The sequence below is a fragment of the Triticum urartu genome, chromosome 1 (genome assembly GCF_003073215.2).
Source record: "Triticum urartu cultivar G1812 chromosome 1, Tu2.1, whole genome shotgun sequence".
Lineage (NCBI taxonomy): Eukaryota > Viridiplantae > Streptophyta > Magnoliopsida > Poales > Poaceae > Triticum > Triticum urartu.
This window is the reverse complement of record NC_053022.1, coordinates 417,837,587-417,860,876: the sequence shown is the minus strand read 5'-3', so window position 1 is coordinate 417,860,876 and position 23,290 is coordinate 417,837,587. Positions and strand designations below refer to the sequence as shown.

Genomic DNA, 23,290 nt, shown 5'->3' with positions numbered 1-23,290 from the left:
TAAGCGCAAAAGGGCACTTCGCGGCCTCGCCGAAGTTTGTCAAATCGCCACAGTAAACCCTTGGAACGATACGGCTATAACCTTTAATGTTGTCGACGAACCAAAATACTGGACAGTCCGAGCACCAGCCACTTTAGTCCTTAGTCCCATCGTGGACGGCTTTCGACTCACCAAGGTCCTCATGGACGGTGACAGTGGAATAAACCTCATCTATGAGGATACACTCCACAAAATGGAAATAGACAGGAGCCGCATCAAGCAAAGCAGCACGACCTTCCGAGGAATCATTCCCAGTCGGGAGGCGCGGTGTGTGGGAAAAATCACACTTGACGTGGTATTTGGCACACTGGAGAATTATCGGTCTGAAGAAATGTAACAACCTGGATTTTGGCCCCTTTCTTTTTCTTTTTGATTTATTGGTTTTTGCTCTGTTTTTCGCTTTGGAGTGGTTTCGTGGCCTTGTCACCTGAGAAATCATCTTCATTTCCTATCCCAAGTGGCTCATCATTCTCAAAACCTTGCCAAGATCATGTCACTTCACTGCTTGACCAAACCCTAAAATCTTTTTCTAGGGAATATTCCTTTTTCTATTAAAGGAATAACCCTATCTGCCCTAGGTTGTGAAGCAACCTATATTTCTGTCCATCCAAAAATCCCCAATTAATTATTATAATTTGTTTGGGTCATATCTTCATCAAATATGGCAAAATATTTCATTGGCCATATTTCTCATCATGCTCAATAAATTCATTCCCTATTCTGTCCTAAATGGCACGTTGTGAAGCAAGTGCTATTTATCTCTACCCATTTGCCCCCAAAATTTTCGGGCATCATATATCATCCAAATAATTTACCTGTGCCAAAATTCAACTTTATTTGCCTAGCCAAACTTCCTCAGTGATTTTTCAAAGTTCCTGTCCGAGGGAGGCCTTTGTGAAGGAAGTGCTAGATAGGTTTACCCAAATGAGTTGAAATTTTGCATGCCTCTTCTTGTGCTCATATCATTGCTCTCCTCCGAAAGTAAACCCCACCCAATCATCTATGTGAGCACAACATCAAATCTTTGATTCTGTCAATATTTTCAGGCTGTGAAGCAAGTATATTTTATATTGCTTCATTTTGCCTGAAAATTTACCAGAGCATTCTCCTACCCAAATAACTTCTCTCCACCAAATTTGGAACTATTTAACCTAGGGAATATTTCTCCAAAATTATTGCAAGATTCTGGCCAGTGAAGATAGTTGTGAAGGAAGTACCATTTTGGTAAAACCAATTGGTATGAAATTTTTACAGCACCTTTATCTGGCAAAATAACCAAGCCCTGCCAAATTTTATCTGAAGTGGTTACTCCATGTGAGTGCATCATCCAAATCTTGATTCTGGACCCATAATGTGAGTTACAAAGCAACTATATTAGTTTGTGCTTCATTATGCCTCAAAACCTCCAGGATCATAGTACTTCCTTAGTTGATCACCCCAGACAAACTCTTTGGTGCCAGTAAAATCCCTGTTGATCACCAGTGTTCACCCAAGTTTACTGCAGTAAACTTCAGAGGGTGATTTTCAGTTAACCATAGCAGTTTCAACCGAGATACCACCGCGGTTGTAACCTACCCTGGATGAACTACCCACTAGATAACATGGTCAAGCCCCTCTCCCTCGCTACCTGCCAGTGCACGCGGTGACCGCGTTAATGTCACCACAGTGCAAGCGCTCTGTGTGTAGTGGTCGCGTCTAGTGGCCATTTGTGCGTCGGCAGCTCCTCTCGTCGGCTTCGCGCGCATGAGCATGTCCAAGAGTTTTACCGCGTCGTCGTCGTCCTCCTGGACCTCTCTCCCTCTCAGTAAAACCCCTCACCGATGCTCACTGACGCTCGCCGCCGAACGCCCACGAGAGCACAGTGGCGTTTTGCCTCGGTTCATCGTCATCTTCTTCCTCCCTGCGCTCCCTTGGCTTTCTCCTCCCCGTGAGCTCTCCACTGTGTCTCCCTCGTCGCCTGCCTCCGACTTCATGCGAGTGGGCACGCGTCCGTGGCGCCGGCCACGCGTCCGTGGCCACGCCAGCTCGACTTCCTAGCCCCGCGACTATATAAGGCCACCCCGAGACCCCGCCAAGCTCACCAGCCTCCTCTACTCCCTCCTAGCTACCTCCCTGACCAGTCACCCGAGCTCCAGAGCCCCTCATTCCTCCTCCATGGCCACCATATCTGCCTCGGATTCGGCCTAAATTGGCTCAAGCCCGACCTTCTCACTCCACTCTACCACCACCAGAGGATTCCCCGTAGTCCAGCGCCCCTCCCCCACCCCTCAGTTCGGCACCGGAGTGCTCGTAGCCGCGAGTTCCCTAGTCCAGCCACCGCCATGGGTTTCCTGCCACCACGCGGTGCCGCGGACACACCCCTCCTTGGCGCCTGCTTCTGCTCCAGGCGGGAGCATCTCGTCTTCCCGATCTCGCCGGTGTGCTGGGCCTCGCCGGAGACGTCCATGGTCGCTGGAACGGGCGCCGACAGCCATGGTCGTCCTCTGCCTTCACGGGCGAGCGAGAGGTAGGAGAAGGAGACGAGGCCAGGCGGGCCCCCTCCTTTCCCCGACCTCACCTGGCAGCCACTTCGGCGCTGACCCCGCCCTATCCACATGGATAAGTGGCGGGCCCCGCCTGTAAGTCCCCGCGTTGACCCGAACTGCTGAGGCGGATAAGTGAAAGCGTATTCTCGCGAATACGTTTTCCTCCATCGAAAGCCCATTCCGTTTCTTCTTCAGCCCAGGATGCATTTTCAGTTCAGTGAAAGCGTATTTCTCTAATTGTGTTTTCTGTTTTTTCTGTCCAGGCCCTGTTTGAAAATATTTCCATTACAGATAGGTCCCTGGCAGAAAACACTTCATATCTTTTCAACCACGACTCCAAATGAGGTGAATCAAAAGCCCACTTCTTTGTTTCGCTGAGCCCGTTCCGATGGAATCATTTTCACCATGTTTTGACATTCTGAAAATGACCGTTTTGCCCTTGCTCTTAATCAGCCCCTCCGAGAGAGAACGTTTTTCGGCGATTCTTTCCGCGAGCTTCTCGCATTTCTTCTCGGTGATTTCTTCCACCCCAGGCAAGCCACACCCTCATTTGCGTGATTGCAATGCAGTGACATGGTTTCTTTATTTAAACTTGTTTAAAATATTGTTCTAGCTACTTGTGATTTGTTCATGGCATATTTCGGAGTATTGTTTTGATCTTGCTATTGCCATGATATTGCTTGGAGTTCTAGGACTTACATTTTGATGAGTATGTGGATGACATGTGCCTTTGGATTCTTAGTGGCTATTATGATTATTTTCATGATGGTATCTGGTATTATTTTGAAGTATTACTTTGGATATCATGTTGCCTTTGGATTATTAGTGGCTAGAGTTTTTTTCATCATGATGCTAGATGATATTATGTTTTGGAGTATGATGTTGGAGGTGAGGCTTGCATGTGGATCATAGTTGGATAATTAGTTCTTAACATTTGAGTAGTAGTTTTATCGTTATTGGATTCATCATGATAGTAATGTTATGTTGTCCTTGGAGTATTTTGGTATGATGATATTACGCTCAGATTATTTGTTGGATATTGCTATGACTTGGATTATAGTTTGATAGTTGATATCGGAGTAGCAATTATCACAGTTATATTTTTGGGGATAAATTCCATCATTAAGTTGGTTAGGTGCCACCGACCCGGGCTTTTCCAGTGCAACCACATTTGCCTCTATGGGAAGGCCCTAATGTGGTCTATTGACGTGCCTATCGCCGATGCCTCCAATGTAGGGAAGGTTATGGGCATGCGCTACCCTGATCAGGTAGGCGGACATGAACCTTGTGAGCCCAAGTTGTTTTGCGCACTTTGTCCCCGTTTGGGACCGTTTTTTCCACGACGGTGGTCGTAAGACCTTTGGTAGGCATGGGCCACCCAGGACTGAACCCAAAATGGGTGTTGGTCGGAGTGGCCGGGAGAGTGTCATGGCAGTAGATCGATTTTGTTGGAACGCCGTTGGTCCACCCGAATGGGAGTGCGAGGCCATGGGTTCCGTGGTGTGGGTAAAGTGCGCTACCTCTGTAGAGTGTATTTAAATCTATCGATAGCCGCGTCCTCGGTCATGGGCATGGGTTCGTAGTAGGTCACATCGTTCGATCAACACTCACATGACGGAATGACTTATAGGTGATATATTTATATGTTGATATGTTGAGTGGTACAGATTGGCAGGATGTTGATGATGATGTTGGAGACCAAGTGTTGGTCATGGTAGTGATCGCTGGAAGGATCACGATTGAGACCAAGTGTTGGTCGTGGTAGTGATCACTGGAATGGTCACCGTTTGGTTTGGATCATGAGGTGATCGAGATGGTATATTGCTTGGTCGGTTAGCCAAGAGAGAAATGGTTATGGAGATCTGAGATGGTGATTTATCAGTATTGTATTAGTTTCATACCATGCTTAGTAGTTGTTTAATCATAATAGTTGTTAATTTATTTAACCTGTTAAATGCTATCTTATTGTCTTGCCTTGATGTTTATGGTTGTTGTGAGCTTGCAAGTACATTCAATGTACTAACCTGGCGTATCATGCCAGATTGCAGGTGATGCCATGATTGCTTGTCGATGGTTGTCGTGCGTGCGAGCTAGATCGTGTCCCAGCCAGAGTCCCTGTGGAGTGGAGTTCACCACCTTCGTCGTTGTTCCACTGCTAGAAGTATTCCGCTGCTACGAGTTGTTCTGCTACTAGCATAGAGCAAGTATAGTATCGCAGGCGTAGTGTCGTCGTGCTGATGTGCCTCTTTGTAACATCAGACCATTGTATTATTATTCTTGTTATAAGATTTGATTTGTTCTATTTCAAGCAGTGTCGTATTCCAGAGACTTCTCCTCGATCTCTGGGCTGGAATATGGGGCGTTCCGGTTTCTCTGAGCCGGGGTGCCACAAGAAATCACCTTCCAAGTGGCTCCTTTCAATAGCGGATACCACGCTGTGTTGGGGCGGGATGCTTTTACACGCTTCCAAACTGTACCTCATTACGGGTATATGAAGCTCAAAATGCCCGGACCAAACGGCATAATCACTCTTGTCAGTGATCCAGACATAGCACTCCGCGCCGAAAACAAAACCACATCCCTGGCCCTTGAGGCATTATCTGAAGCCCTCGCGGCCGAAGAATTAACCGCACTGTGCTCCACGGTGGATAGGGACGATGTGATCTTAGACAAATGACCCAAATCCACCTCCTTCAAACCGGCAAAAGAAATAGTCAAATTTCATGTCCACCCAACGGACCCCAAGAAGACAACATCTATTGGAGCACAACTAGACCCAATGGTCGACGCCGCACTAAGGGATTTCCTTCGCAAAAACTGGGATATATTCGCCTGGCACCCTTCTGACATGCCTGGAATCCCACGTGAGCTGGCCGAACATAGCCTTAATATCTTAAAGGGATACAAACCAATCAAACAAGCACCGCAGAGCTTTTCTGAGCCCAAATGCCAAGCTATGGGGGAGGAGCTGGCCAAGCTAATTGAGGCCAGATTCATCAGAGAAGTAAAACATCTGGACTGGCTGGCAAACCCTGGTGATGGTACCAAAGAAGGACAAATCCTGGCGGTTGTGCGTCGATTTTAAAGACCTCAATAAGGCTTGCCCTAAGGATCCCTTCCCCCTCCCCCTCATTGATCAAATCATCGATGCTACCGCAGGACACGACTCACTGTGCTTCCTTGATGCATATTCCGGATACCATCAAATTAAAATGAAGGAGTCCGATCAAGCTGCAATAGCATTCATTACCCCATATGGGCCATTCTGCTTCAACGACATGCCCTTTGGGCTCAAGAACGCTGGCGCCACATACCAACACATGATTCAAACATGCCTGGAGAAACAGACCGGCAAGACAGTTGAAGCTTATGTGGACGACATCGTCATCAAAACTAGGCGCATTGAAACACTAATAGACGATTTACATCTCACATTTGACAACCTCCGCGTGTATGACATTAAGCTCAATCCAGAAAAGTGTGTTTTCGATGTCCCCGCGGGAAAACTGTTGGGCTTCATCGTTTCCAACAAAGGAATTGAAGCAAATCCAACCAAAATCCAAGCTTTGTCACAATTGGCCACGCCAATAGACCTTAAACAAGTCCAAAAGCTCGCGGGTTGCGTGGCAGCTCTAAGTCGCTTGATATCCAGATTGGGAGAAAAGGCACTGCCACTCTATCGCCTTCTACGACAAACCGATCACTTTGAGTGGATGGACGCGGCAACTGCCGGACTGGAGGAAATAAAAACCCTTCTTGCGAGCAACCCAATCCTGGTCGCGCCAAACTTCGGTGAACCGATGTTATTATATATATCGGCAACACATCAGGTGGTGAGCGCCGTGCTCGTCGTTGAACGAGAACAAGACGGACACAAATTCCCGCTTCAGAAGCCAGTATACTACGTATCCACTATCCTTACACCATGCAAATCTCGGTGCCCCCATTATCAAAAGATAGCATATGCGGTCTTCATGGCATCCCGAAAGCTCCGTCACTACTTCCAGGAGTGTTCGATCACAGTGGCTTCCGAAGTACCACTCAATGACATTATAAACAACCGCGATGCCATGGGCCGGATTGCCAAATGGTCCATTGAGCTCCTTCCATTTGATATTACATACGAACCACTTCAAGCTATTAAATCCCAAGTACTGGCTGACTTCGTCGCCGAATGGATAGAGGTCGAACTCCCCAAAGAGTACGACACATATTCCAATTGGGTTATGTATTTTGATGGCTCCAAAATGGTGGCAGAGCTAGGGGCGGGCGTCGTTTTAACGTCACCTACTGGAGACGTCGTTCAGTACGTACTACAAATACTATACATAGACTCCAATAACGCAGCCGAATACGAGGCCTTATTGCATGGTCTCTGGATGGCTGTCTCCATGGGCATACAACGCCTGCAAGTGCGTGGGGACTCAAACCTCGCAATATCTCAAATAAATGGAGACTTCGATGCCAAAGACCCAAAGATGGCAGCTTATCGCAATGACATCCTAAAAATGTCGGATCGGTTAGAGGGACTCGAGTTCCATCATGTGGCCCGAGAAAGCAATCAAGCAGCGGACATTCTTGCTCGCATAGGCGCTAAGCGCGACCCCGTCCCACCTAACATTTTTCTGGAAAGGTTTTTTAAGCCATCTGTGGTATGGCAGGGGGAGGGCGGCAGCACTAGTCTAGATCCAAACACAACCCAAGATTCTGAACACACCGATATCGTCGGAGGCTCAACCACCGAAATAACACTGTCGGCTCATCTCATTATGGCAGTCATTGCCCAATGGACCGAATCCTTCTTGGCCTACCTTAATAAGAAGGAGCTTCCTGAGGATCAGAATGAGGCCCGCTGCATTGTCCGGCGTTCGAAGGCCTACAAGGTTCATGAGGGAGAGCTCTATAAGAAAAGCGCTACCGGAGTTCTTCAACGATGTATCTCCGAGGAAGAGGGGCGGCAGCTCTTGGCTGAAATTCATGTCGGACTCGGCGGTCACCACGCCGCAGCTCAGACCCTTGTTAGCAAGGCCTTCCGTACAGGATTTTATTGGCCGACGGCCCGAGCAGATGCACAGGACCTTGTCCAACGTTGCGTCGGATGCCAGCTCTTTGCCAACCAAAGCCATATGCCCCCCATAAGAGAAAGTATCTGCTGGTCATAGTGGATAAATTCACTAAGTGGATAGAGGCCAAACCAGTCAAAACGGCCGACGCGGGGCCGGTAATAGATTTCATATCCGGCGTGGTACACCGTTATGGTGTCCCACACAACATAATCACCGATAATGGCTCTAATTTCACAGCCGATGAAGTGAAAACCTGGTGTGCTAATCTGGGCATTAAGCTCGATTACGCCTCTGTCTATCACCCGTATACAAATGGTCAAGTCGAACGGGCTAATGGTCTTATTATGAGCGGCATCAAACCTAGACTAGTGCGGTCTTTGAAAGAATCAGGCAAGCACTAGGTGGAGGAACTCGACTCCGTACTCTGGGGGCTGCGGACCACGCCCAACTGCACTACTAGATATACACCTTTCTTCATGGTGTACAGTGCAGAAGCAGTGTTACCCTGCGATATTATCCATGAATCACCTCGAGTACGCATGTACAAAGAGAGAGAAGCCGAACTTGATCAACAGGATAGCTTAGATGCCCTGGAGGAGGAGCGCGACGTCGCAAAAGCCCGTTCCGCATTTTATCAACAACAGGCTCGCGGGTATCAAAGCAGAGAAGTGCGGGCCAAGACTTATAACGTTGGTGAACTCGTTCTACGCCTGTCGGAGAAGAAAAAGGACAAACTCAAGCCCAAGTGGGAGGGTCCCTTCATCATTGACGAAGTTCTCACCGGAGGATTGTACCGCCTGCGTGATGCGTCAGACAATCACCTAGAGCCAAACCCCTGGAATGCGGCAAGACTACGACGATTTTATGCCTAGCGCCGAACTCTGTGTTCGTCTCCTTCCTCCTATTATTAATGTTATTTTTTCTCTCTTTTCGTTTTTTTATCTTTTTTCGTTTTGCTCTTTAGCCCTACGGCTTTAGTACGGCTAGACCGTCCTCCCCTAATGCATACATCTACACATATGTACGTTCATTATACCTAGGGGTTTCTCGTACAGAAGCTTGCTATTATTCTTCGAGCATCAAGCTCACCACATATGCGTTTTTCCATATGTACCTTTTCTTCTCCATTATATGCATCTATATGACTTAAGTTTTGGCCAAGCTTGGTTGCCTGGCTCCTGTGCTTATGCCCTACGTTCCTGTTAGTTCGGCTAGGGCATAAAGGGAGCACCTCTACGATTATTACTGTCGGGTCATCCGGATGTGTACCTCAGACTGGGTGAAGCCGAAAGCTAGCGTTCTTAAGGGAATACTAGTTGACCCGTTGTGCCAAATGGCACAGAGACCTGCTAAAGACATGTTGTCGATGAAAATAGTTTCATGCTGCAAGAACCTTCAACTAAATCATGCTATTTTTTAAACATGTTTACATGTGTTAAACCATGCTATATTGAAAATATGTTTAGCATGTTGTGTAATCCGAGCTTGAAAAAAAATGTATGACATGTATAGACCAGCTAAGGAAGCTTTTTATTATTTGAAAATATGATTATCACGATGAGAAATCTGATTAAAAACATATTTGTATACAATGTATAGCCAGTTGACCCGCTAAAGGCATGTTGTCGATGAAAATAGTTTCATCTTGCAAGGAAATATTCGATACTGGTAATAGAAAGTCCATGTGTTAAATCATGCTATACTGAAAATATGTTTATCACGCTGAGAAATCTGAGTTTGAAAAAAGATCATATTTCTATAACAGGTATAAATCAGTTAAGAAGCATTTTTTAGTTGAAAATATGGTTATCACGCTGAGAAATCTGAGTTTGAAAAAAACATATTTCTAAAGACCAGTTAAGCATATACTCCATTCATTCCAAATTACTCGTCGTGGTTTTAGTTCAAATTTGAATTAAAACCACAACGAATAATTTGGAACGGAGGGAGTATTTTCTAGCAGTGTATCCATGTGCACGAAAAAACATCTCTACGTTGTGCATATGCAGGCATAGGTATTTGAAAGGCACATATGCTACGTGCCTGTCTGTCCCTCATTTTCTCATTTGGACAAGAGAAGCGTACTCAACTGGTGAGATTTCTCCTTTTCTATTATTTCAGATTCTTTTTTATTGAATGACAGTACGATGTTGTCTTGGGCTCGCAACCCTCCAGGTGGCATCAGTTGCCAAGCAGGAGAGATCAATAGGAATCAAAATGCCGAAGATTAACCAAATCACAACAGCGAAATTGCGGTTGTTTTTCATATATACTACATGGGAGTGGCAGGTCATAGCATTGCTGAAGCGAACTAAAATTCAGGAGAACTGACGAGAACATAAATTATGTAAAGTCAGGTCTGGGTTTAAAATGGGCATATGTAGTATTTCAGTAGAGCTCAGAAAGCACAAAGGCTTAGTAACTGCAATACTAATTTACTCAATGAGGAGCTGCACAATTTACTCAAGGAAGAGCTGCTCAATGTTGTCGTCGGAACCATCTATGATAGGATGGTGGGAATTATATGTTAATGCGTACACACCTTCACAACTATAACTCTATGTAACAATGCACAAAGGAGTAGCAGCTGCAATATTAATTTACTCAAAGAAGAACTGGTCAATTCTGTCATCAGAACAAACTATGATAGGATGGTGCAAATTCTATAAACCTTGAACGGGGTGCATAGTACCTTCCAAAGAATATTAACATCAAGATGTAATAAGGAGAGAGAGAAAAATGATTGTAACTATCTTTTCCTTGTTCAAACATTTGAGAAAACTTAATCCGCCCTGCTGACTTTTGCTCCAATGTTCTCTTTTCCTTCTTTTACCTGCAAAATGAAGCATGTTGCACATTCTGTTTGGGAGAACAAACTAGCAAAATCAATGTTGTTACCAATAGACTTACATATTGCAAGAGGGATTCTAGAAGTATTTATTGCTAACTAAATTCAGGAAAGACCCAAAAGCATAATAATTTTGCAGCCGGTATAAGACTCGTTTCAGCCCTGATGGTGCATCTCGAAGCCCTGCAATCGAAACTGAAACATCACTCCGCATTGAAATCTCTAAACACCAGTTCATCTAACTAATCGAGCAAGTAGCAGTCCTGCAGTGAAACGCCTAAACACCAATTCAGCTGTCCATATTATATACATCTCTGCTACTACAAAATCTAAAAAAAACTGGACCCTCAGTACATCGTCCTGGAACCTTGAACCAAGCAAGGAAAGAAGCAAAGCACTTTGTTTTTATAGATTCTATAAAAACACTTAAGGATGGTTAGCTAAGCGGAACAACAAAGATAAATATTTTAAAATGATTGAACAAGCTTCCGGTGTCCAACTCATGTTACCCAAGTGAAGTAAATTTTTACTGTCCAGGTTGGTCATTAAATTAATAATAAATCAAGTATAGCTATATGATAACATTGTCACCTCTTATTTCAATTGGTGCGTGTACCTCAGGTCAGATGCATGCCTTTGATTCCTCTCATAGTTTTTGGTCATGTTGATTAGAATTAGTCGCAGGCATAGTTAATAACTGACCTGTAGTGGTAGCGAGTTTGCTTGAATGGCCTGGCCTAGTGGCTAGGATGACTGGTGGTGTAAGTTTAGGAATGAATTCACTTCTTTAACAAAATAGGAAAGGTGTGGCTTATAACATGAGGAATCAATGCAAGAAATTAAACTGCTTTCCAAGGAACCACTATTTAGGACAAAAATAACTACAACTAAGAATTATTATCTGTACATAGGTCCCGAAAAATATGAATCTTGTAACAGAAATACCTTGCAATATCTGTAGTGCATACTTCAAATAACAAATTTCTTCCTTAGTCATGCAAGAATGCACAAAGCTATTTCGCTTGCCAATGAGCAACCTTACTAACGGTCCTACAAATCAAAAGAAAATATTGATTTAAGGACAAGAAAAAAACAGCAAAAACATTTAGATATTGACATAGGCATAGCTTGCGATGATTACGAAATGAGATACAAATGGGAGCGGCCAATTATTTGTTCTTACACTGAGCAGACCGCCTCAACACATCGTCAAGACTACCTTACACCAAGTTAACATGGAGATAAATGCTTATTGACAGAAAGTGAAATGTCCTACGAGGAATAGAAACAGCAGGCTGATTATGTAAGAAAAGGCCAAGATGTCTGTTTAAAAATAGACCAGAGAGTAGACAGATCGCCCATATGCACTCACCATGCCGTTCGGAATGCAGAAACGATCTTGCAGACACTCCACAACACAAAAGGCCCAACAGGCACCACAATGACCCTGCCATTGTTAACCAATGCATACTAACTTGAGCATTTGATTGAACTTTATAGTGTTTTGGTATGCTCGAGTTACCTTTAAGTTGTATGAAACAAGGTCACATAAGGTGAACCCATCATGTGCTATTATAAAGTTCACACCATGATGAGGCTTCCGCTGGTTCACCTGCCAATCACATCAAAACTTGATTTTACACGTCGTCCTATTTTGAACTATGTAATTCTAAATCTTCCACATAAAAAGAAGTCTCAAAGCTTATTCACAGAGGCTCCTAGTCCCAGCACCTCCATACAAAGAGAATTGGTCTAAATTTCGAAATGACATCTCCAACAATATTCACAATACAGCCAATACCGTTAAGCATTCGGGTGGATCTTGGAGGAATTAATCAGAATGAGCATTGAAAACAGTGCAATTAGAATTGCAAACAAAATAAATTTGGAGGTTGCATATGTTAATAGCAGAAGCTGCACCCTGATGACACTATGGAAATAGCAAGCGTATAGTTTCAACTTTCAACAACACTGAAGGCTTAAGCTCAGGGATTTCTTTTTCGCAAACAGATAAATGTGTGTTTCCTGTATTTAGCTTAGGAATTTACAAATATTTTTAAAAATACTACAAAACATCAAGAAACAGGGCTTCAAAAGAAAGCATGTTTAGTGATGATATAACTAAGCAAGGAAAATCTTCAACTGATGGATAAAAAGGCAGGCAGGGAAAGAGCGCATCTGAACAAAATACCTGGTAGAGATCAGCAGATCGAGACACACAAGTTGCCAACACCCCCTTCATACCAGGGTCGCCCTGCAAAAACCCTCAAAATGATTAGTGGCATTCAATCATTCATCAGTGCTTGCAGAAATAAAATTGGAAATATAACAAAGAAAGTAATCAGGACAAACTCTTTTGCAGAAGTGCACTCTAAATTCAGATCAAACTGCAAAAAAATAGTTATTGAACCTAGCCTTGTTATGGTACCTATTCAAACTAAACTAAGTACAAAATATAGATAGCAAATTTAACAAAAGTAGAGCGCACACGTCTGCTTGAACAGCTCTAGTAACCTGTGATATGCCAATCATGATACCTCACAAAGTATTCTCAGCACACATTGATCAATATTTATGCAAACCAGCCACCGTCGTGTCACGTTCTCACCTGCAGCTTGGGAGCAGGCCACCATCGTTGGCCACTAATGTGCCTCTTGGCGGCTGGATCCACCCCTGTTGTGGTTGTCGGCATCGATGGAAAGCAGTGTGGCTTGGAGCGGCATGCCACCGTCGACCATAAAAAGCACTACAGCTTCTGCTAATAGTATCATGCTAGCCAGTAACATATATGCATACATCCTAAATAGTAAATATAAATAATACTTCATATCATATATCATGTAAGAATAAAATTCAGCTGGCAGGCTTTTCACTATTAATTCAGTAGGAGACGGCTACCTCATCTTTTACTATTTGTTTACACCTAAAAGTAATATACGGCTTCTCACTAGTAATTCAGGAGGTAGGGCGCTCACTGAGAGTTTTTACCAATGTCAACCATATGATTCATACCTCTGTATCGATGGAAAATGCATCATAAACATGATCCTAGTCTTGTTCAGCCACTACAACTTCAAATTCAAGCCGCCGAAGAGTGGGATCTATCACATTTGGGTGCAATCAGATTCCCTTGATGGATATCTCAAGAAAATGCGATATGACTGTTTTGTAGCTTCCTTTGTATTCCTGAGTATAGTATGATGAACATTATTCAACGAGAAACCAATTTTAGCTAGCAAGAACAGAGGGTAATCCTCAAACTCACCATGGCTAAGAAAAGGCCGTCGCTTGCATGATAGCCAATTTCAACTTCCAGGGACAGAGGGTAAACTCCAAACTCACCATGGAAGAGCCTACATATGCTTTGCTCCTGCTTCTTCTGATAAAATTAACAAAGTTTAGACAAGAATAGTAGGAGCACAAGATCCTGGAGGCCCAATATGATCACACAGTGGACAAGAAACAAACCAGATATGAGATAACAGAAGGGTAACCAGATAGAGAGTACCTCAGAAAGGAAGCAAACCTCGAGCCGCAGAACATCGATCCCATGCTCCCTGACCGGTGCTCCATATTAAGCAGTGGGGAAGTGGAAGAAGGATCCAGGAGTGGTTCAAGCCTCCACCAACCACCAGGTCGCACCTGACCTCGCCGGCGCCGGTCGGTGACCCTCTCCCGTCCGCCGTCGGGCCTCCCTCCTCTCCTTCCTTCTCTCCCTCTCTCCCATCTTCTCCCTCCTACAGGGACCGATCCATGTGGTCGCCCTTTGCCGCCGCCACCGGAGTGGCTCGCCTCCACGGCCGCACGCCTTAGATCTGGCGAAAGGAAAAGGAGGAAGCGACCCGCACTGTCCTGTTCTACGACGGCGGCGACATGCGCACGAGCTATGGGAAGGCGAGGAGGAGAAAAAGGCGAGGTGGTGGAGGAGGAGCCGAGGGCGACGGCGTCGTCCTTGGCCGGGCACACGCACGGAAGGGAGAGGGAGTGGTGCAGCGGCTTGTGGGGGTCGAGGGGAAGGAGAAAGGGGCTAGGGTTCGTTTGGTGGCTGGGGTGAGGAGTGGGGCGAGAGCTGCGAGACGCGGGTGATTGGGTGCGGAGCGCCTGAGCTGATTGGGACAAATCCTCCTGCACGTGGAAAGGGTCAACCTAGCCAACGAGCGACCGACATGAGCCCATTTGTCATTGAACTACGAAAACGACGCCCGAGCTGATTGGGGCAAATCCTCCTGCACGCGGAAAGGGCCAACCCAGCCAACGAGCGCCCAACATGAGCCCACTTGTCATTGGACTACGAAAACGACCGTGAGGTAAAATTAGGTTTGACTGCAGGCGAAGATCCGACGGTTCAGACGCGCCAGAAGGCAGATCGGACGGCCATCGAAGGAAGCGATCGAGGGAGCCTTCTCCATGCGAGTTGGCGAGCCTCTGTATAGTTTTAAATTCGGTCGGCGAATTATAAACGTTTCCGCATTCACTCCATTGTGAAACCCCAGAAGTTACTCACTCTACGAAAAAAATCAGTCACAGTTCGGACATGCACATTAAACGCATGCACACCCAGAGAAAGGAACCATTAGCGGAACTATTCTTTCTGGGAGATGTTTCTTACATAATGTAATATACATAACTAGCCGGATACACATTGTCTGTTCAAGCAACTATGACCCCTGCGCCTGGTTCCCATGCATACCCCGGCATATTCTACCGTTAGGGTATTCGGAAACACTCCGCACCTTCGGGTCCAAAGGTCGAAGTGAAAAGGTCGGCCATGAAAATTGTTTTTATTATCCAGCTAGAAGGAAAGTACATAGTCACTTAAGACTTAAAGACTTCCTCCTCTATACCGTCCAGCAAGCGGTCTAACTTACAATCCTGTTGGGAATATCTAGCGGCCACCTCCACTTGGTCATATACTAAACTAACGAAAATTTCTTCCCCATTCACTAGTAGAAAACAGGGCTATGGTCCAGGCCGGCTCAACACATTAGTCCCGGTTCAGTGTAGAACTGGGACTAATGTGGGCATTGGTCCCAGTTCGTGAGCCCAGGGGGCCGGCCGGGCCACGTGGGCCATTGGTCCCGGTTTGTCTGGACCTTTTGGTCCCGGTTGGTGGGACGAACCGGGACCAATGGGCCTCGCTCCTGGCCCACCACCATTGGTCCCGGTTGGTGGCTTGAACCGGGACCAAAGGCGTCCCTTTAGTCCTGGTTCATGTCATCAACCGGGACCAATGAGGTGCCTATATGTACCCCCTCGCGCAAGAGCAGAGCACAGTGCTCTGTTTTTTCTGGCCGAGGGGGAGAGGCCTTTGTGGTGCTCTAGCTCACCTCCTATGCACATGAGGTGTTCGATGGAATGCCCGAGCCACACTACTTAAGCTTTCTCCTCTCGAAACTCGACCTCCAAGCTCCATTTTCCTCGAGATTTGTCTAGATTTAGCGGTCCGTCACGCCCCGTCCCCGTCTTCACCGCCGTCGATCACCCGCGCCGATCTCATCACCGACACCACCATGGTGAGCCTCTTGTTCTTATCTTCTTTCTGAAAGGAAAAATATTCTTACTTGTATGTTTAGATAGATACTTGTATCATTTTCTTACATTTATTATTGCATCTTATATAGTGCGATGGTTTTGGTATCCGCCCCCGTCGGCCCTCGTCCTGTCTATGATTCGGATTTGGTATGTATATTATCTTTATAACTATTGGTTCATTTATTGTTTATGAAAATTATGCCGACCAACGTGACATAGATTTTATTTATCTAGGATGTATGTGAATCGGAAATGCCAACCGACCCTATTGTCGAGAGGTTAAATTTAGTTGAAGAAGAAAACAATTTGTTGAAGGAAAAAATAAAAAAAATTGAGGAGGAGAAGATGATATTGGAGTTGCATGTTGCGGATGTCGTCGATGATCACAAGATCAAGATGGATGCAATGCGCTTGAAGATTAGAAAGATTAGAAAATATGCCATTCATACCGAGGCTTGGTATCATTATGCCGTTGGATCAATTGTTACCTTGGTTGCGATTATGATCGCATTTGTTTTCGCATTGAAATGTTTTACATAGTTTCAATGTATGGTTTAATTAATTAGATGCTCTGGAGAGCTATATGTTGTTAGATGAGAACTATGTATGCACTTTGGTTTTAATGTGATGATGAACTTCTATTAATTTGGACACTTAATTATATATAATGCACGCAGATGAAACCGGCAATGGATGTACGGTGACAGACACACCCGCGAGTACATTAAGGGCGTGCATGAGTTTCTCGATGCGGCTGAGGCAAACAAGCAGAATGGTTTTATGTGTTGTCCATGCACTAAATGTGGGAATACGAGGTCTTACTCTAACCGGAAAATCCTTCACTCCCACCTGCTTTACAAGGGTTTCATGCCACACTATAATGTTTGGACGAGGCACGGAGAAATAGGGGTTATGATGGAAGACGGCGAAGAAGAAGAGTACGATGACAACTATGTGCCCCCTGAATACGGTGATGCTGCAACGGGGGGAGCTGGTGAAGATCAAGAGGAACCAGACGATGTGCCCAATGATGCTGCCACGGGTGAAGCTGCTGAAGATCAAGAGGAACCAGACGATGTGCCCGATGATGATGATCTCCGCCGGGTCATTGTCGATGCAAGGACACAATGCATTAGTCAAAAGGAGAAGCTGAAGTTCGATCGCATGTTAGAGGATCACAAAAAAGGGTTATACCCCAATTGCGAAGATGGCAACACAAAGCTCGGTACCGTACTGGAATTGCTGCAGTGGAAGGCAGAGAATGCTGTGGCTGACAAAGGATTTGAGAAGCTACTGAAAATATTGAAGAAGAAGCTTCCAAAGGATAACGAATTGCCCGACAGTACATACGCAGCAAAGAAGGTCGTATGCCCTCTAGGATTGGAGGTGGAGAAGATACATGCATGCCCTAATGACTACATCCTCTACCGCGGTGCATACAAGGATCTGAACGCATGCCCGGTATGCGGTGCGTTGCGGTATAAGATCAGACGAGATGACCCTGGTGATGTTGACGGCGAGCCCCTCAGGAAGAGGGTTCCTGCGAAGGTGATGTGGTATGCTCCTATAATACCACGGTTGAAACGTCTGTTCAGAAACGAAGAGCATGCCAAGTTGATGCGATGGCACAGTGAGAACCGAAAGAAAGATGGGAAGTTGAGAGCACCCGCTGACGGGTCGCAGTGGAGAAAAATCGAGAGAAAGTACTGGGATGAGTTTGCAAAGGACCCAAGGAATGTATGGTTTGCTTTAAGCGCGGATGGCATTAATCCTTTCGGGGAGCAGAGCAGCAATCACAGCACCTGGCCCGTGACTCTATGTATGTATAACCTTCCTCCTTGGATGTGCATGAAGCGGAAGTTCATTATGATGCCAGTTCTCATCCAAGGCCCTAAGCAACCCGGCAACGAAATTGATGTGTACCTAAGGCCATTAGTTGAAGAACTTTTACAGATGTGGAATGGAAACGGTGTACGTACGTGGGATGAGCACAGACAGGAGGAATTTAACCTTAAGGCGTTGCTGTTCGTGACCATCAACGATTGGCCCGCTCTCAGTAACCTTTCAGGACAGACAAACAAAGGATACCACGCATGCACGCACTGTTTAGATGACACTGAAAGTATATACTTGGACAAATGCAGGAAGAATGTGTACCTGGGCCATCGTCGATTTCTTCCGACCAACCATCAATGTCGAAAGAAAGGCAAGCATTTCAAAGGCGAGGCAGATCACCGGAAGAAGCCCGCCATGCGCACCGGTGATCACGTGCTTGTTATGGTCAATGATTTACACTACGTAATCTTTGGAAAGGGTCCCGGTGGACTAGCTGTTCCGAATGACGCTGAGGGACACGCACCCATGTGGAAGAAGAAATCTATATTTTGGGACCTACCCTACTGGAAAGACCTAGAGGTCCGCTCCTCAATCGACGTGATGCACGTGACGAAGAACCTTTGCATGAACCTGCTAGGCTTCTTGGGTGTGTATGGGAAGACAAAAGATACACCTGAGGCACGAGAGGACCTGCAAGTTTGCACGAAAAAGACGGCATGCCTCTGAAGCAGTATAAAGGTCCTGCCAGCTACGCTCTTACGAAAGAAGAGAAAGAAATCTTCTTTGAATGCCTGCTCAGTATGAAGGTCACGACTGGCTTCTCGTCGAATATAAAGGGAATAATAAATATGCCAGAGAAAAAGTTTCAGAACCTAAAGTCTCATGACTGCCACGTGATTATGACGCAACTGCTTCCGGTTGCATTGAGGGGGCTTCTACCGGAAAACGTTCGATTAGCCATTGTGAAGCTATGTGCATTCCTCAATGCAATCTCTCAGAAGGTGATCGATCCAGAAATCGTACCAAGGCTAAGGAGTGATGTGGCGCAATGTCTTGTCAGTTTCGAGCTGGTGTTCCCACCATCCTTCTTCAATATTATGACGCACGTCCTAGTTCATCTAGTCGACGAGATTGTCATCCTGGGGCCCGTATTTCTACACAATATGTTCCCCTTTGAGAGGTTCATGGGAGTCCTAAAGAAATATGTCCGTAACCGCGCTAGGCCAGAAGGAAGCATCTCCATGGGCCATCAAACAGAGGATGTTATCGGGTTTTGTGTTGACTTCATTCCTGGCCTTAACAAGATAGGTCTCCCTAAATCACGGTATGAGGGGAGACTGACTGGAAAAGGCACTCTGGGAAGAGACTCAATAACATGCAGGGACGGATATTCTTGGTCTCAAGCACACTACACAATTCTATAGAACTCTACCTTGGTGACCCCGTATGTCGATGAACACAAGAACAGTCTGCGCTCCAAACACCCGGAGCAGTGCGACGACTGGATTACATGTGAACACATCAGGACTTTCAGCAGTTGGTTGGAAACACGTCTCAGAGGTGACAACACTGTTTGTGATGAGTTGTACTTGTTGTCCAGGGGACCATCTTTGACTGTATTGACTTACAAAGGATACGAGATAAATGGGAATACATTTTACACGATCGCCCAAGATCAAAAGAGCACCAACCAAAACAGCGGTGTCCACTTTGATGCAGCAACCGAGAGCGGAAAGGACACATATTATGGTTACATAGTGGACATATGGGAACTTGACTACGGACCTGATTTTAAGGTCCCTTTGTTTAAGTGCAAATGGGTCAATCTGTTAGGCGGCGGGGTACAGGTAGACCCACAGTACGGAATGACAACAGTGGATCTGAAAAATCTTGGGTACACTGACGAACCGTTCGTCCTAGCCAATGATGTGGCACAGGTTATCTATGTGAAGGACATGTCTACCAAACCGAGAAAAAGAAAAGATAAGGAAGCGAATACATCATACGATGAGCCAAAGCGCCACATAGTTCTTTCAGGAAAAAGGGACATCCTGGGAGTGGACGGCAAGACAGACATGTCTGAAGATTATGAAAAGTTTCATGAAATTCCTCCCTTCAATGTCAAGGCTGACCCAAGCATCCTGATAAACAATGAAGATTATCCATGGTTACGGCGCAATAAGCAAATGACACAAGCGAAGAAAAAGTGAAGACTTTCTCCCGCAATAAGCAAATGCTATGTGGGTGAAATTATGATACCATCCCAACTTTCAACTTTTTCAGAGTTCATTTGAAATGCTTTCATGTCTTATGGTTCGAAACTTTGATACTTCGAAAGTGATTGTCCATTTTGTACACGAAGTGCATCAAGTTTTTGTCGTAACCCTCTCTACTTTTTGGAACATGCTATGTGGGTGCAATGATGATAGCATGCCAACTTTCAACCTTTTCAGAGTTCATTTTGAAATGCTTTCCAATTTCAGAGTCATTTAGCTCAAAGAATGAATTAATAGCAAACAGAATGAACTACAAAACTTTTATGAAAATAAAAACAATCAATTAAAATATTATGTTATGATCAACTAAAATAAAACTATAATATTCTTCAATAGCAAAAAGAATATAATTTGTGTGACCTAAAATCAAACTATAAGTATTTAATTGTAAGTATAAATAAAAAATAAATAGCAAAGAAGAAAAAAATTCTAATTTTATAGTAAAGTTATTCATAAACTAGTGATTCACACAAATTTTTAAAAATTCAAATTTAAACTATTTAAAATTTAAAACTAATGGCACTAACAGAAAGTTTATAATTTTTGTGACCTAAAAGCAAAAAGAAATCACTAAAAAACTGTAAGTATTTAGTTTTAAGTAGAAATAAAAAATAAATAGAAAAAACATTCTAATTTTATAGTAAAGTTATTCATAAACTAGTGATTCACACAAATTTTTAAAAATTCAAATTTAAACTATTTAAAATTTAAAACTAATGGCACTAACAGAAAGTTTATAATTTTTGTGACCTAAAAGCAAAAAGAAATCACTAGAAAACTGTAAGTATTTAGTTTTAAGTAGAAATAAAAAAATAAAAAACCAAAAAAATGTAGAAATAAAAAAGAAAAAACCAAAAAAAATGCCACCTACTGGGCCTCCACGGCCTGAATACGACTAGAAACCCTACAGGGGCCAGGATTCAGGCCCGCAGAAGGCCCAATAGGCCCACAGGCAAAGCAGTGTCAAATTAGGCCCATAGGCCTGCAGTTCAGAGGAGTTCGAGAGGGAGGAGGCAGCAGAGCTTATAAACTGGTGTTGGGCGCTGTCAACTAGCGATGTGGGACTAAACTTTTGGGCGCGGGGCAGCACAAGGGTATTGGTCCCGGTTGGTGGCACCAACCGGGACTAAAGGTGGCATTGGTCCCGGTTGGTGGCACCAGCCGTGACCATTGCGCCCCTTTAGTCCCGGTTGGTGCCACCAACCGGGACCAATGGGCTTCGCTTCCCGCCCTTTAGGCTGCCGAAAAGAGGCCATTGGTCTCGGTTCATGGCACCAACCGGGACTAATGCCCAACTTTAGTCCCGGTTGCTGCCACGAACCGAGACTAAAGCCTCTTCTATATAAGGCCACACTTTGGAATTTTTCATTCTCATCTTGCAGTTGCCGCCCCTGACGCCGCCAGGCTGCCCCGACGCCGCCCGCCCCCATCGTCGCCGTCGTCTGCGCCCATCGTCGCCGTCGCCCGCGACGCGCGCCGCCCCGGCCCGCCCCCGTCGCCGTCGCCCTCGTCCCTGCCCCGACGCGCACCGTCCCGTCCCGCCCTCGCCATCGCCCGCGCCGGCCCCTTGCCCGACGCCCGCCGCCCCGGCCCGCCGTCGCCGTCGCCCGCGTCTCCTACCCCAAGCGCGCGCCCACTGCCCCGTCGCCATCCTCGCCGCCGACTCCGCGGTCCTCCTTTGGTCCGGCCGGCGCCCTAGCTAGCATTTTTTTTCATATATATGCTTTTTTTCATATATATGCTTTTTTTTATATATATGTATATATATGTTCTCTGTGTATATATCTATGTTCATGTATATATGCAAAAGATAGTTTTTTAGAAAAATTAGGATTTTTTTTCTGTTCATAGATTTTTTTGGTGATATTAATTATTGTAAATATGAAAATGTTTGTATATTCATATGAACAAATGAATTAGAAGAGGGAGAAGAAGAGGGGGTCGAGAGGGGGTCTAGGGTCGCCGAGAGGTCGAGGGTCGTCGAACATGAGAGGAGGAAGAGGATAAAAAAAGAAGAGGAATAAGAAAAGAAAAAAGAGGAGAAGAAAGAATAGAGGAGATCTTCTCCTCTATTCTTTCTTCTCCTCTTTTTTTCTTCTTCTTCCTCTTTTTTTTATCGGGAACGAGGGTCGTCGAGGGTCGCCGAGCGGTAGAGGAAGAAGAGGATAAAATAGAAGAGGAAGAAAAAAAAGAGAGGGGTCGACGGTCGCCTAGGGGTCGAGGGTCGAGAGGGGGTCTAGGGTCGCCGAGAGGGGAGAGGAAGACGAGGAGAAATAAATAAGAAGAAGAAAAAAGAAGAAAAAGAAGAGGAGAAGAAGAAAGGAATAGAGGAGAAAAGAGAAAAACGTGGGGGGGGGGGTCGAGAACGCCGGACATTCATGAGAGAGGCGAGGAAGAACGGGAAGAAGAGGAGAGGAAGAAGAGGAAGTCTTCTCCTCTATTCTTTCTTCTCTTCTTTTTTCTTCTTCTTCTTCCTCTTTATTTTATCAGGAACGAGGGTCGTCGAGAGGGTCGCCGAGCGGTAGAGGAGAAACCCTAAATAGAAAGTATCGTCGGTGTGAGATACATGTACCGTCGGTGTCGGACACTACACCCACATCCCACAAGTGGCGCGGGCTTCGACGCCCACGTCACTTGTGGGACGTGGATGTAGTGTCTGACACCGAAGGCCACATGTATCTCACACCCACGATACTTGCTAGCTACTTAGGGTTTCCTCTACCGAAAAGAAGAGGAGAAATAAATAAGAAGAAGAAAAAAGAAGAAAAAGAAGAGGAGAAGAAGAAAGGAATAGTGGAGAAGAAGAGAAAATAGAAATTTTTTCTTCTTTTCTTCTTCTTCTTCTTCTTCTTCTTATTCTTATTAGCCGAAAGTAGAGAGAGGTTTCCTAGTGTCAAAGTATTGAAGAAATCCATGCCTTCATCATTAGCCGGAAGTAACCAGGGCATGTTGGTACGAAGTTCTGCAAAGTTGTTCTGGAATGGAGTCCCAGATAGAATAATCCGCCTTTTGGTACCAATTCAGCAAAGGCCTTCCAAATAGCGATATTCGGAAGGCTCTTGCTGAACTTTGTACCAAAAGGCGGATTATCCTATCTGGGAGTCCGTTCCAGAACAACTTTGAAGAGCTTCGTACCATCATGCACATGTTACTTTCGCCTAATGATGA

The 23,290-nt window shown here is 45.2% G+C and overlaps 2 protein-coding genes across 14 annotated transcripts; one reads left to right on the top strand and one right to left on the bottom strand.

Moving 5' to 3' along the window:
* Positions 1-1,875: 1,875 nt before the first annotated feature.
* On the top strand, positions 1,876-4,872 carry LOC125534951. Its single transcript, XM_048698012.1, has 4 exons — positions 1,876-2,657; positions 2,828-2,909; positions 3,018-3,097; positions 4,606-4,872. Exons 1-4 carry the CDS (start codon positions 2,512-2,514, stop codon positions 4,622-4,624), a joined length of 327 nt encoding a protein of 108 aa, XP_048553969.1. The 5' UTR covers positions 1,876-2,511; the 3' UTR covers positions 4,625-4,872.
* A 5,339-nt stretch (positions 4,873-10,211) lies between these two features.
* On the bottom strand, positions 10,212-14,591 carry LOC125515407 (isoamylase 3, chloroplastic-like). 13 transcript variants are annotated; one of them, XR_007286997.1, is made up of 11 exons: positions 13,987-14,586; positions 13,744-13,857; positions 13,491-13,664; positions 13,087-13,277; positions 12,670-12,732; positions 12,001-12,090; positions 11,851-11,925; positions 11,662-11,750; positions 11,424-11,528; positions 10,541-10,661; positions 10,212-10,463 (listed from the first exon to the last, which is right to left on the bottom strand). XR_007286997.1 is itself a non-coding variant. In XM_048680886.1 (8 exons), exons 3-7 carry the CDS (start codon positions 13,168-13,170, stop codon positions 11,520-11,522), a joined length of 321 nt encoding a protein of 106 aa, XP_048536843.1. In that variant the 5' UTR covers positions 13,171-13,664; positions 13,744-13,857; positions 13,987-14,590; the 3' UTR covers positions 10,212-10,463; positions 11,424-11,519. The 13 variants fall into 13 exon arrangements, 2 of the variants coding, with proteins under 2 accessions (XP_048536843.1, XP_048536834.1); XR_007287004.1 differs by having other exon boundaries at positions 13,087-13,233; XR_007286993.1 differs by having other exon boundaries at positions 10,541-10,673; positions 13,087-13,664; positions 13,987-14,589.
* Positions 14,592-23,290: the final 8,699 nt, after the last annotated feature.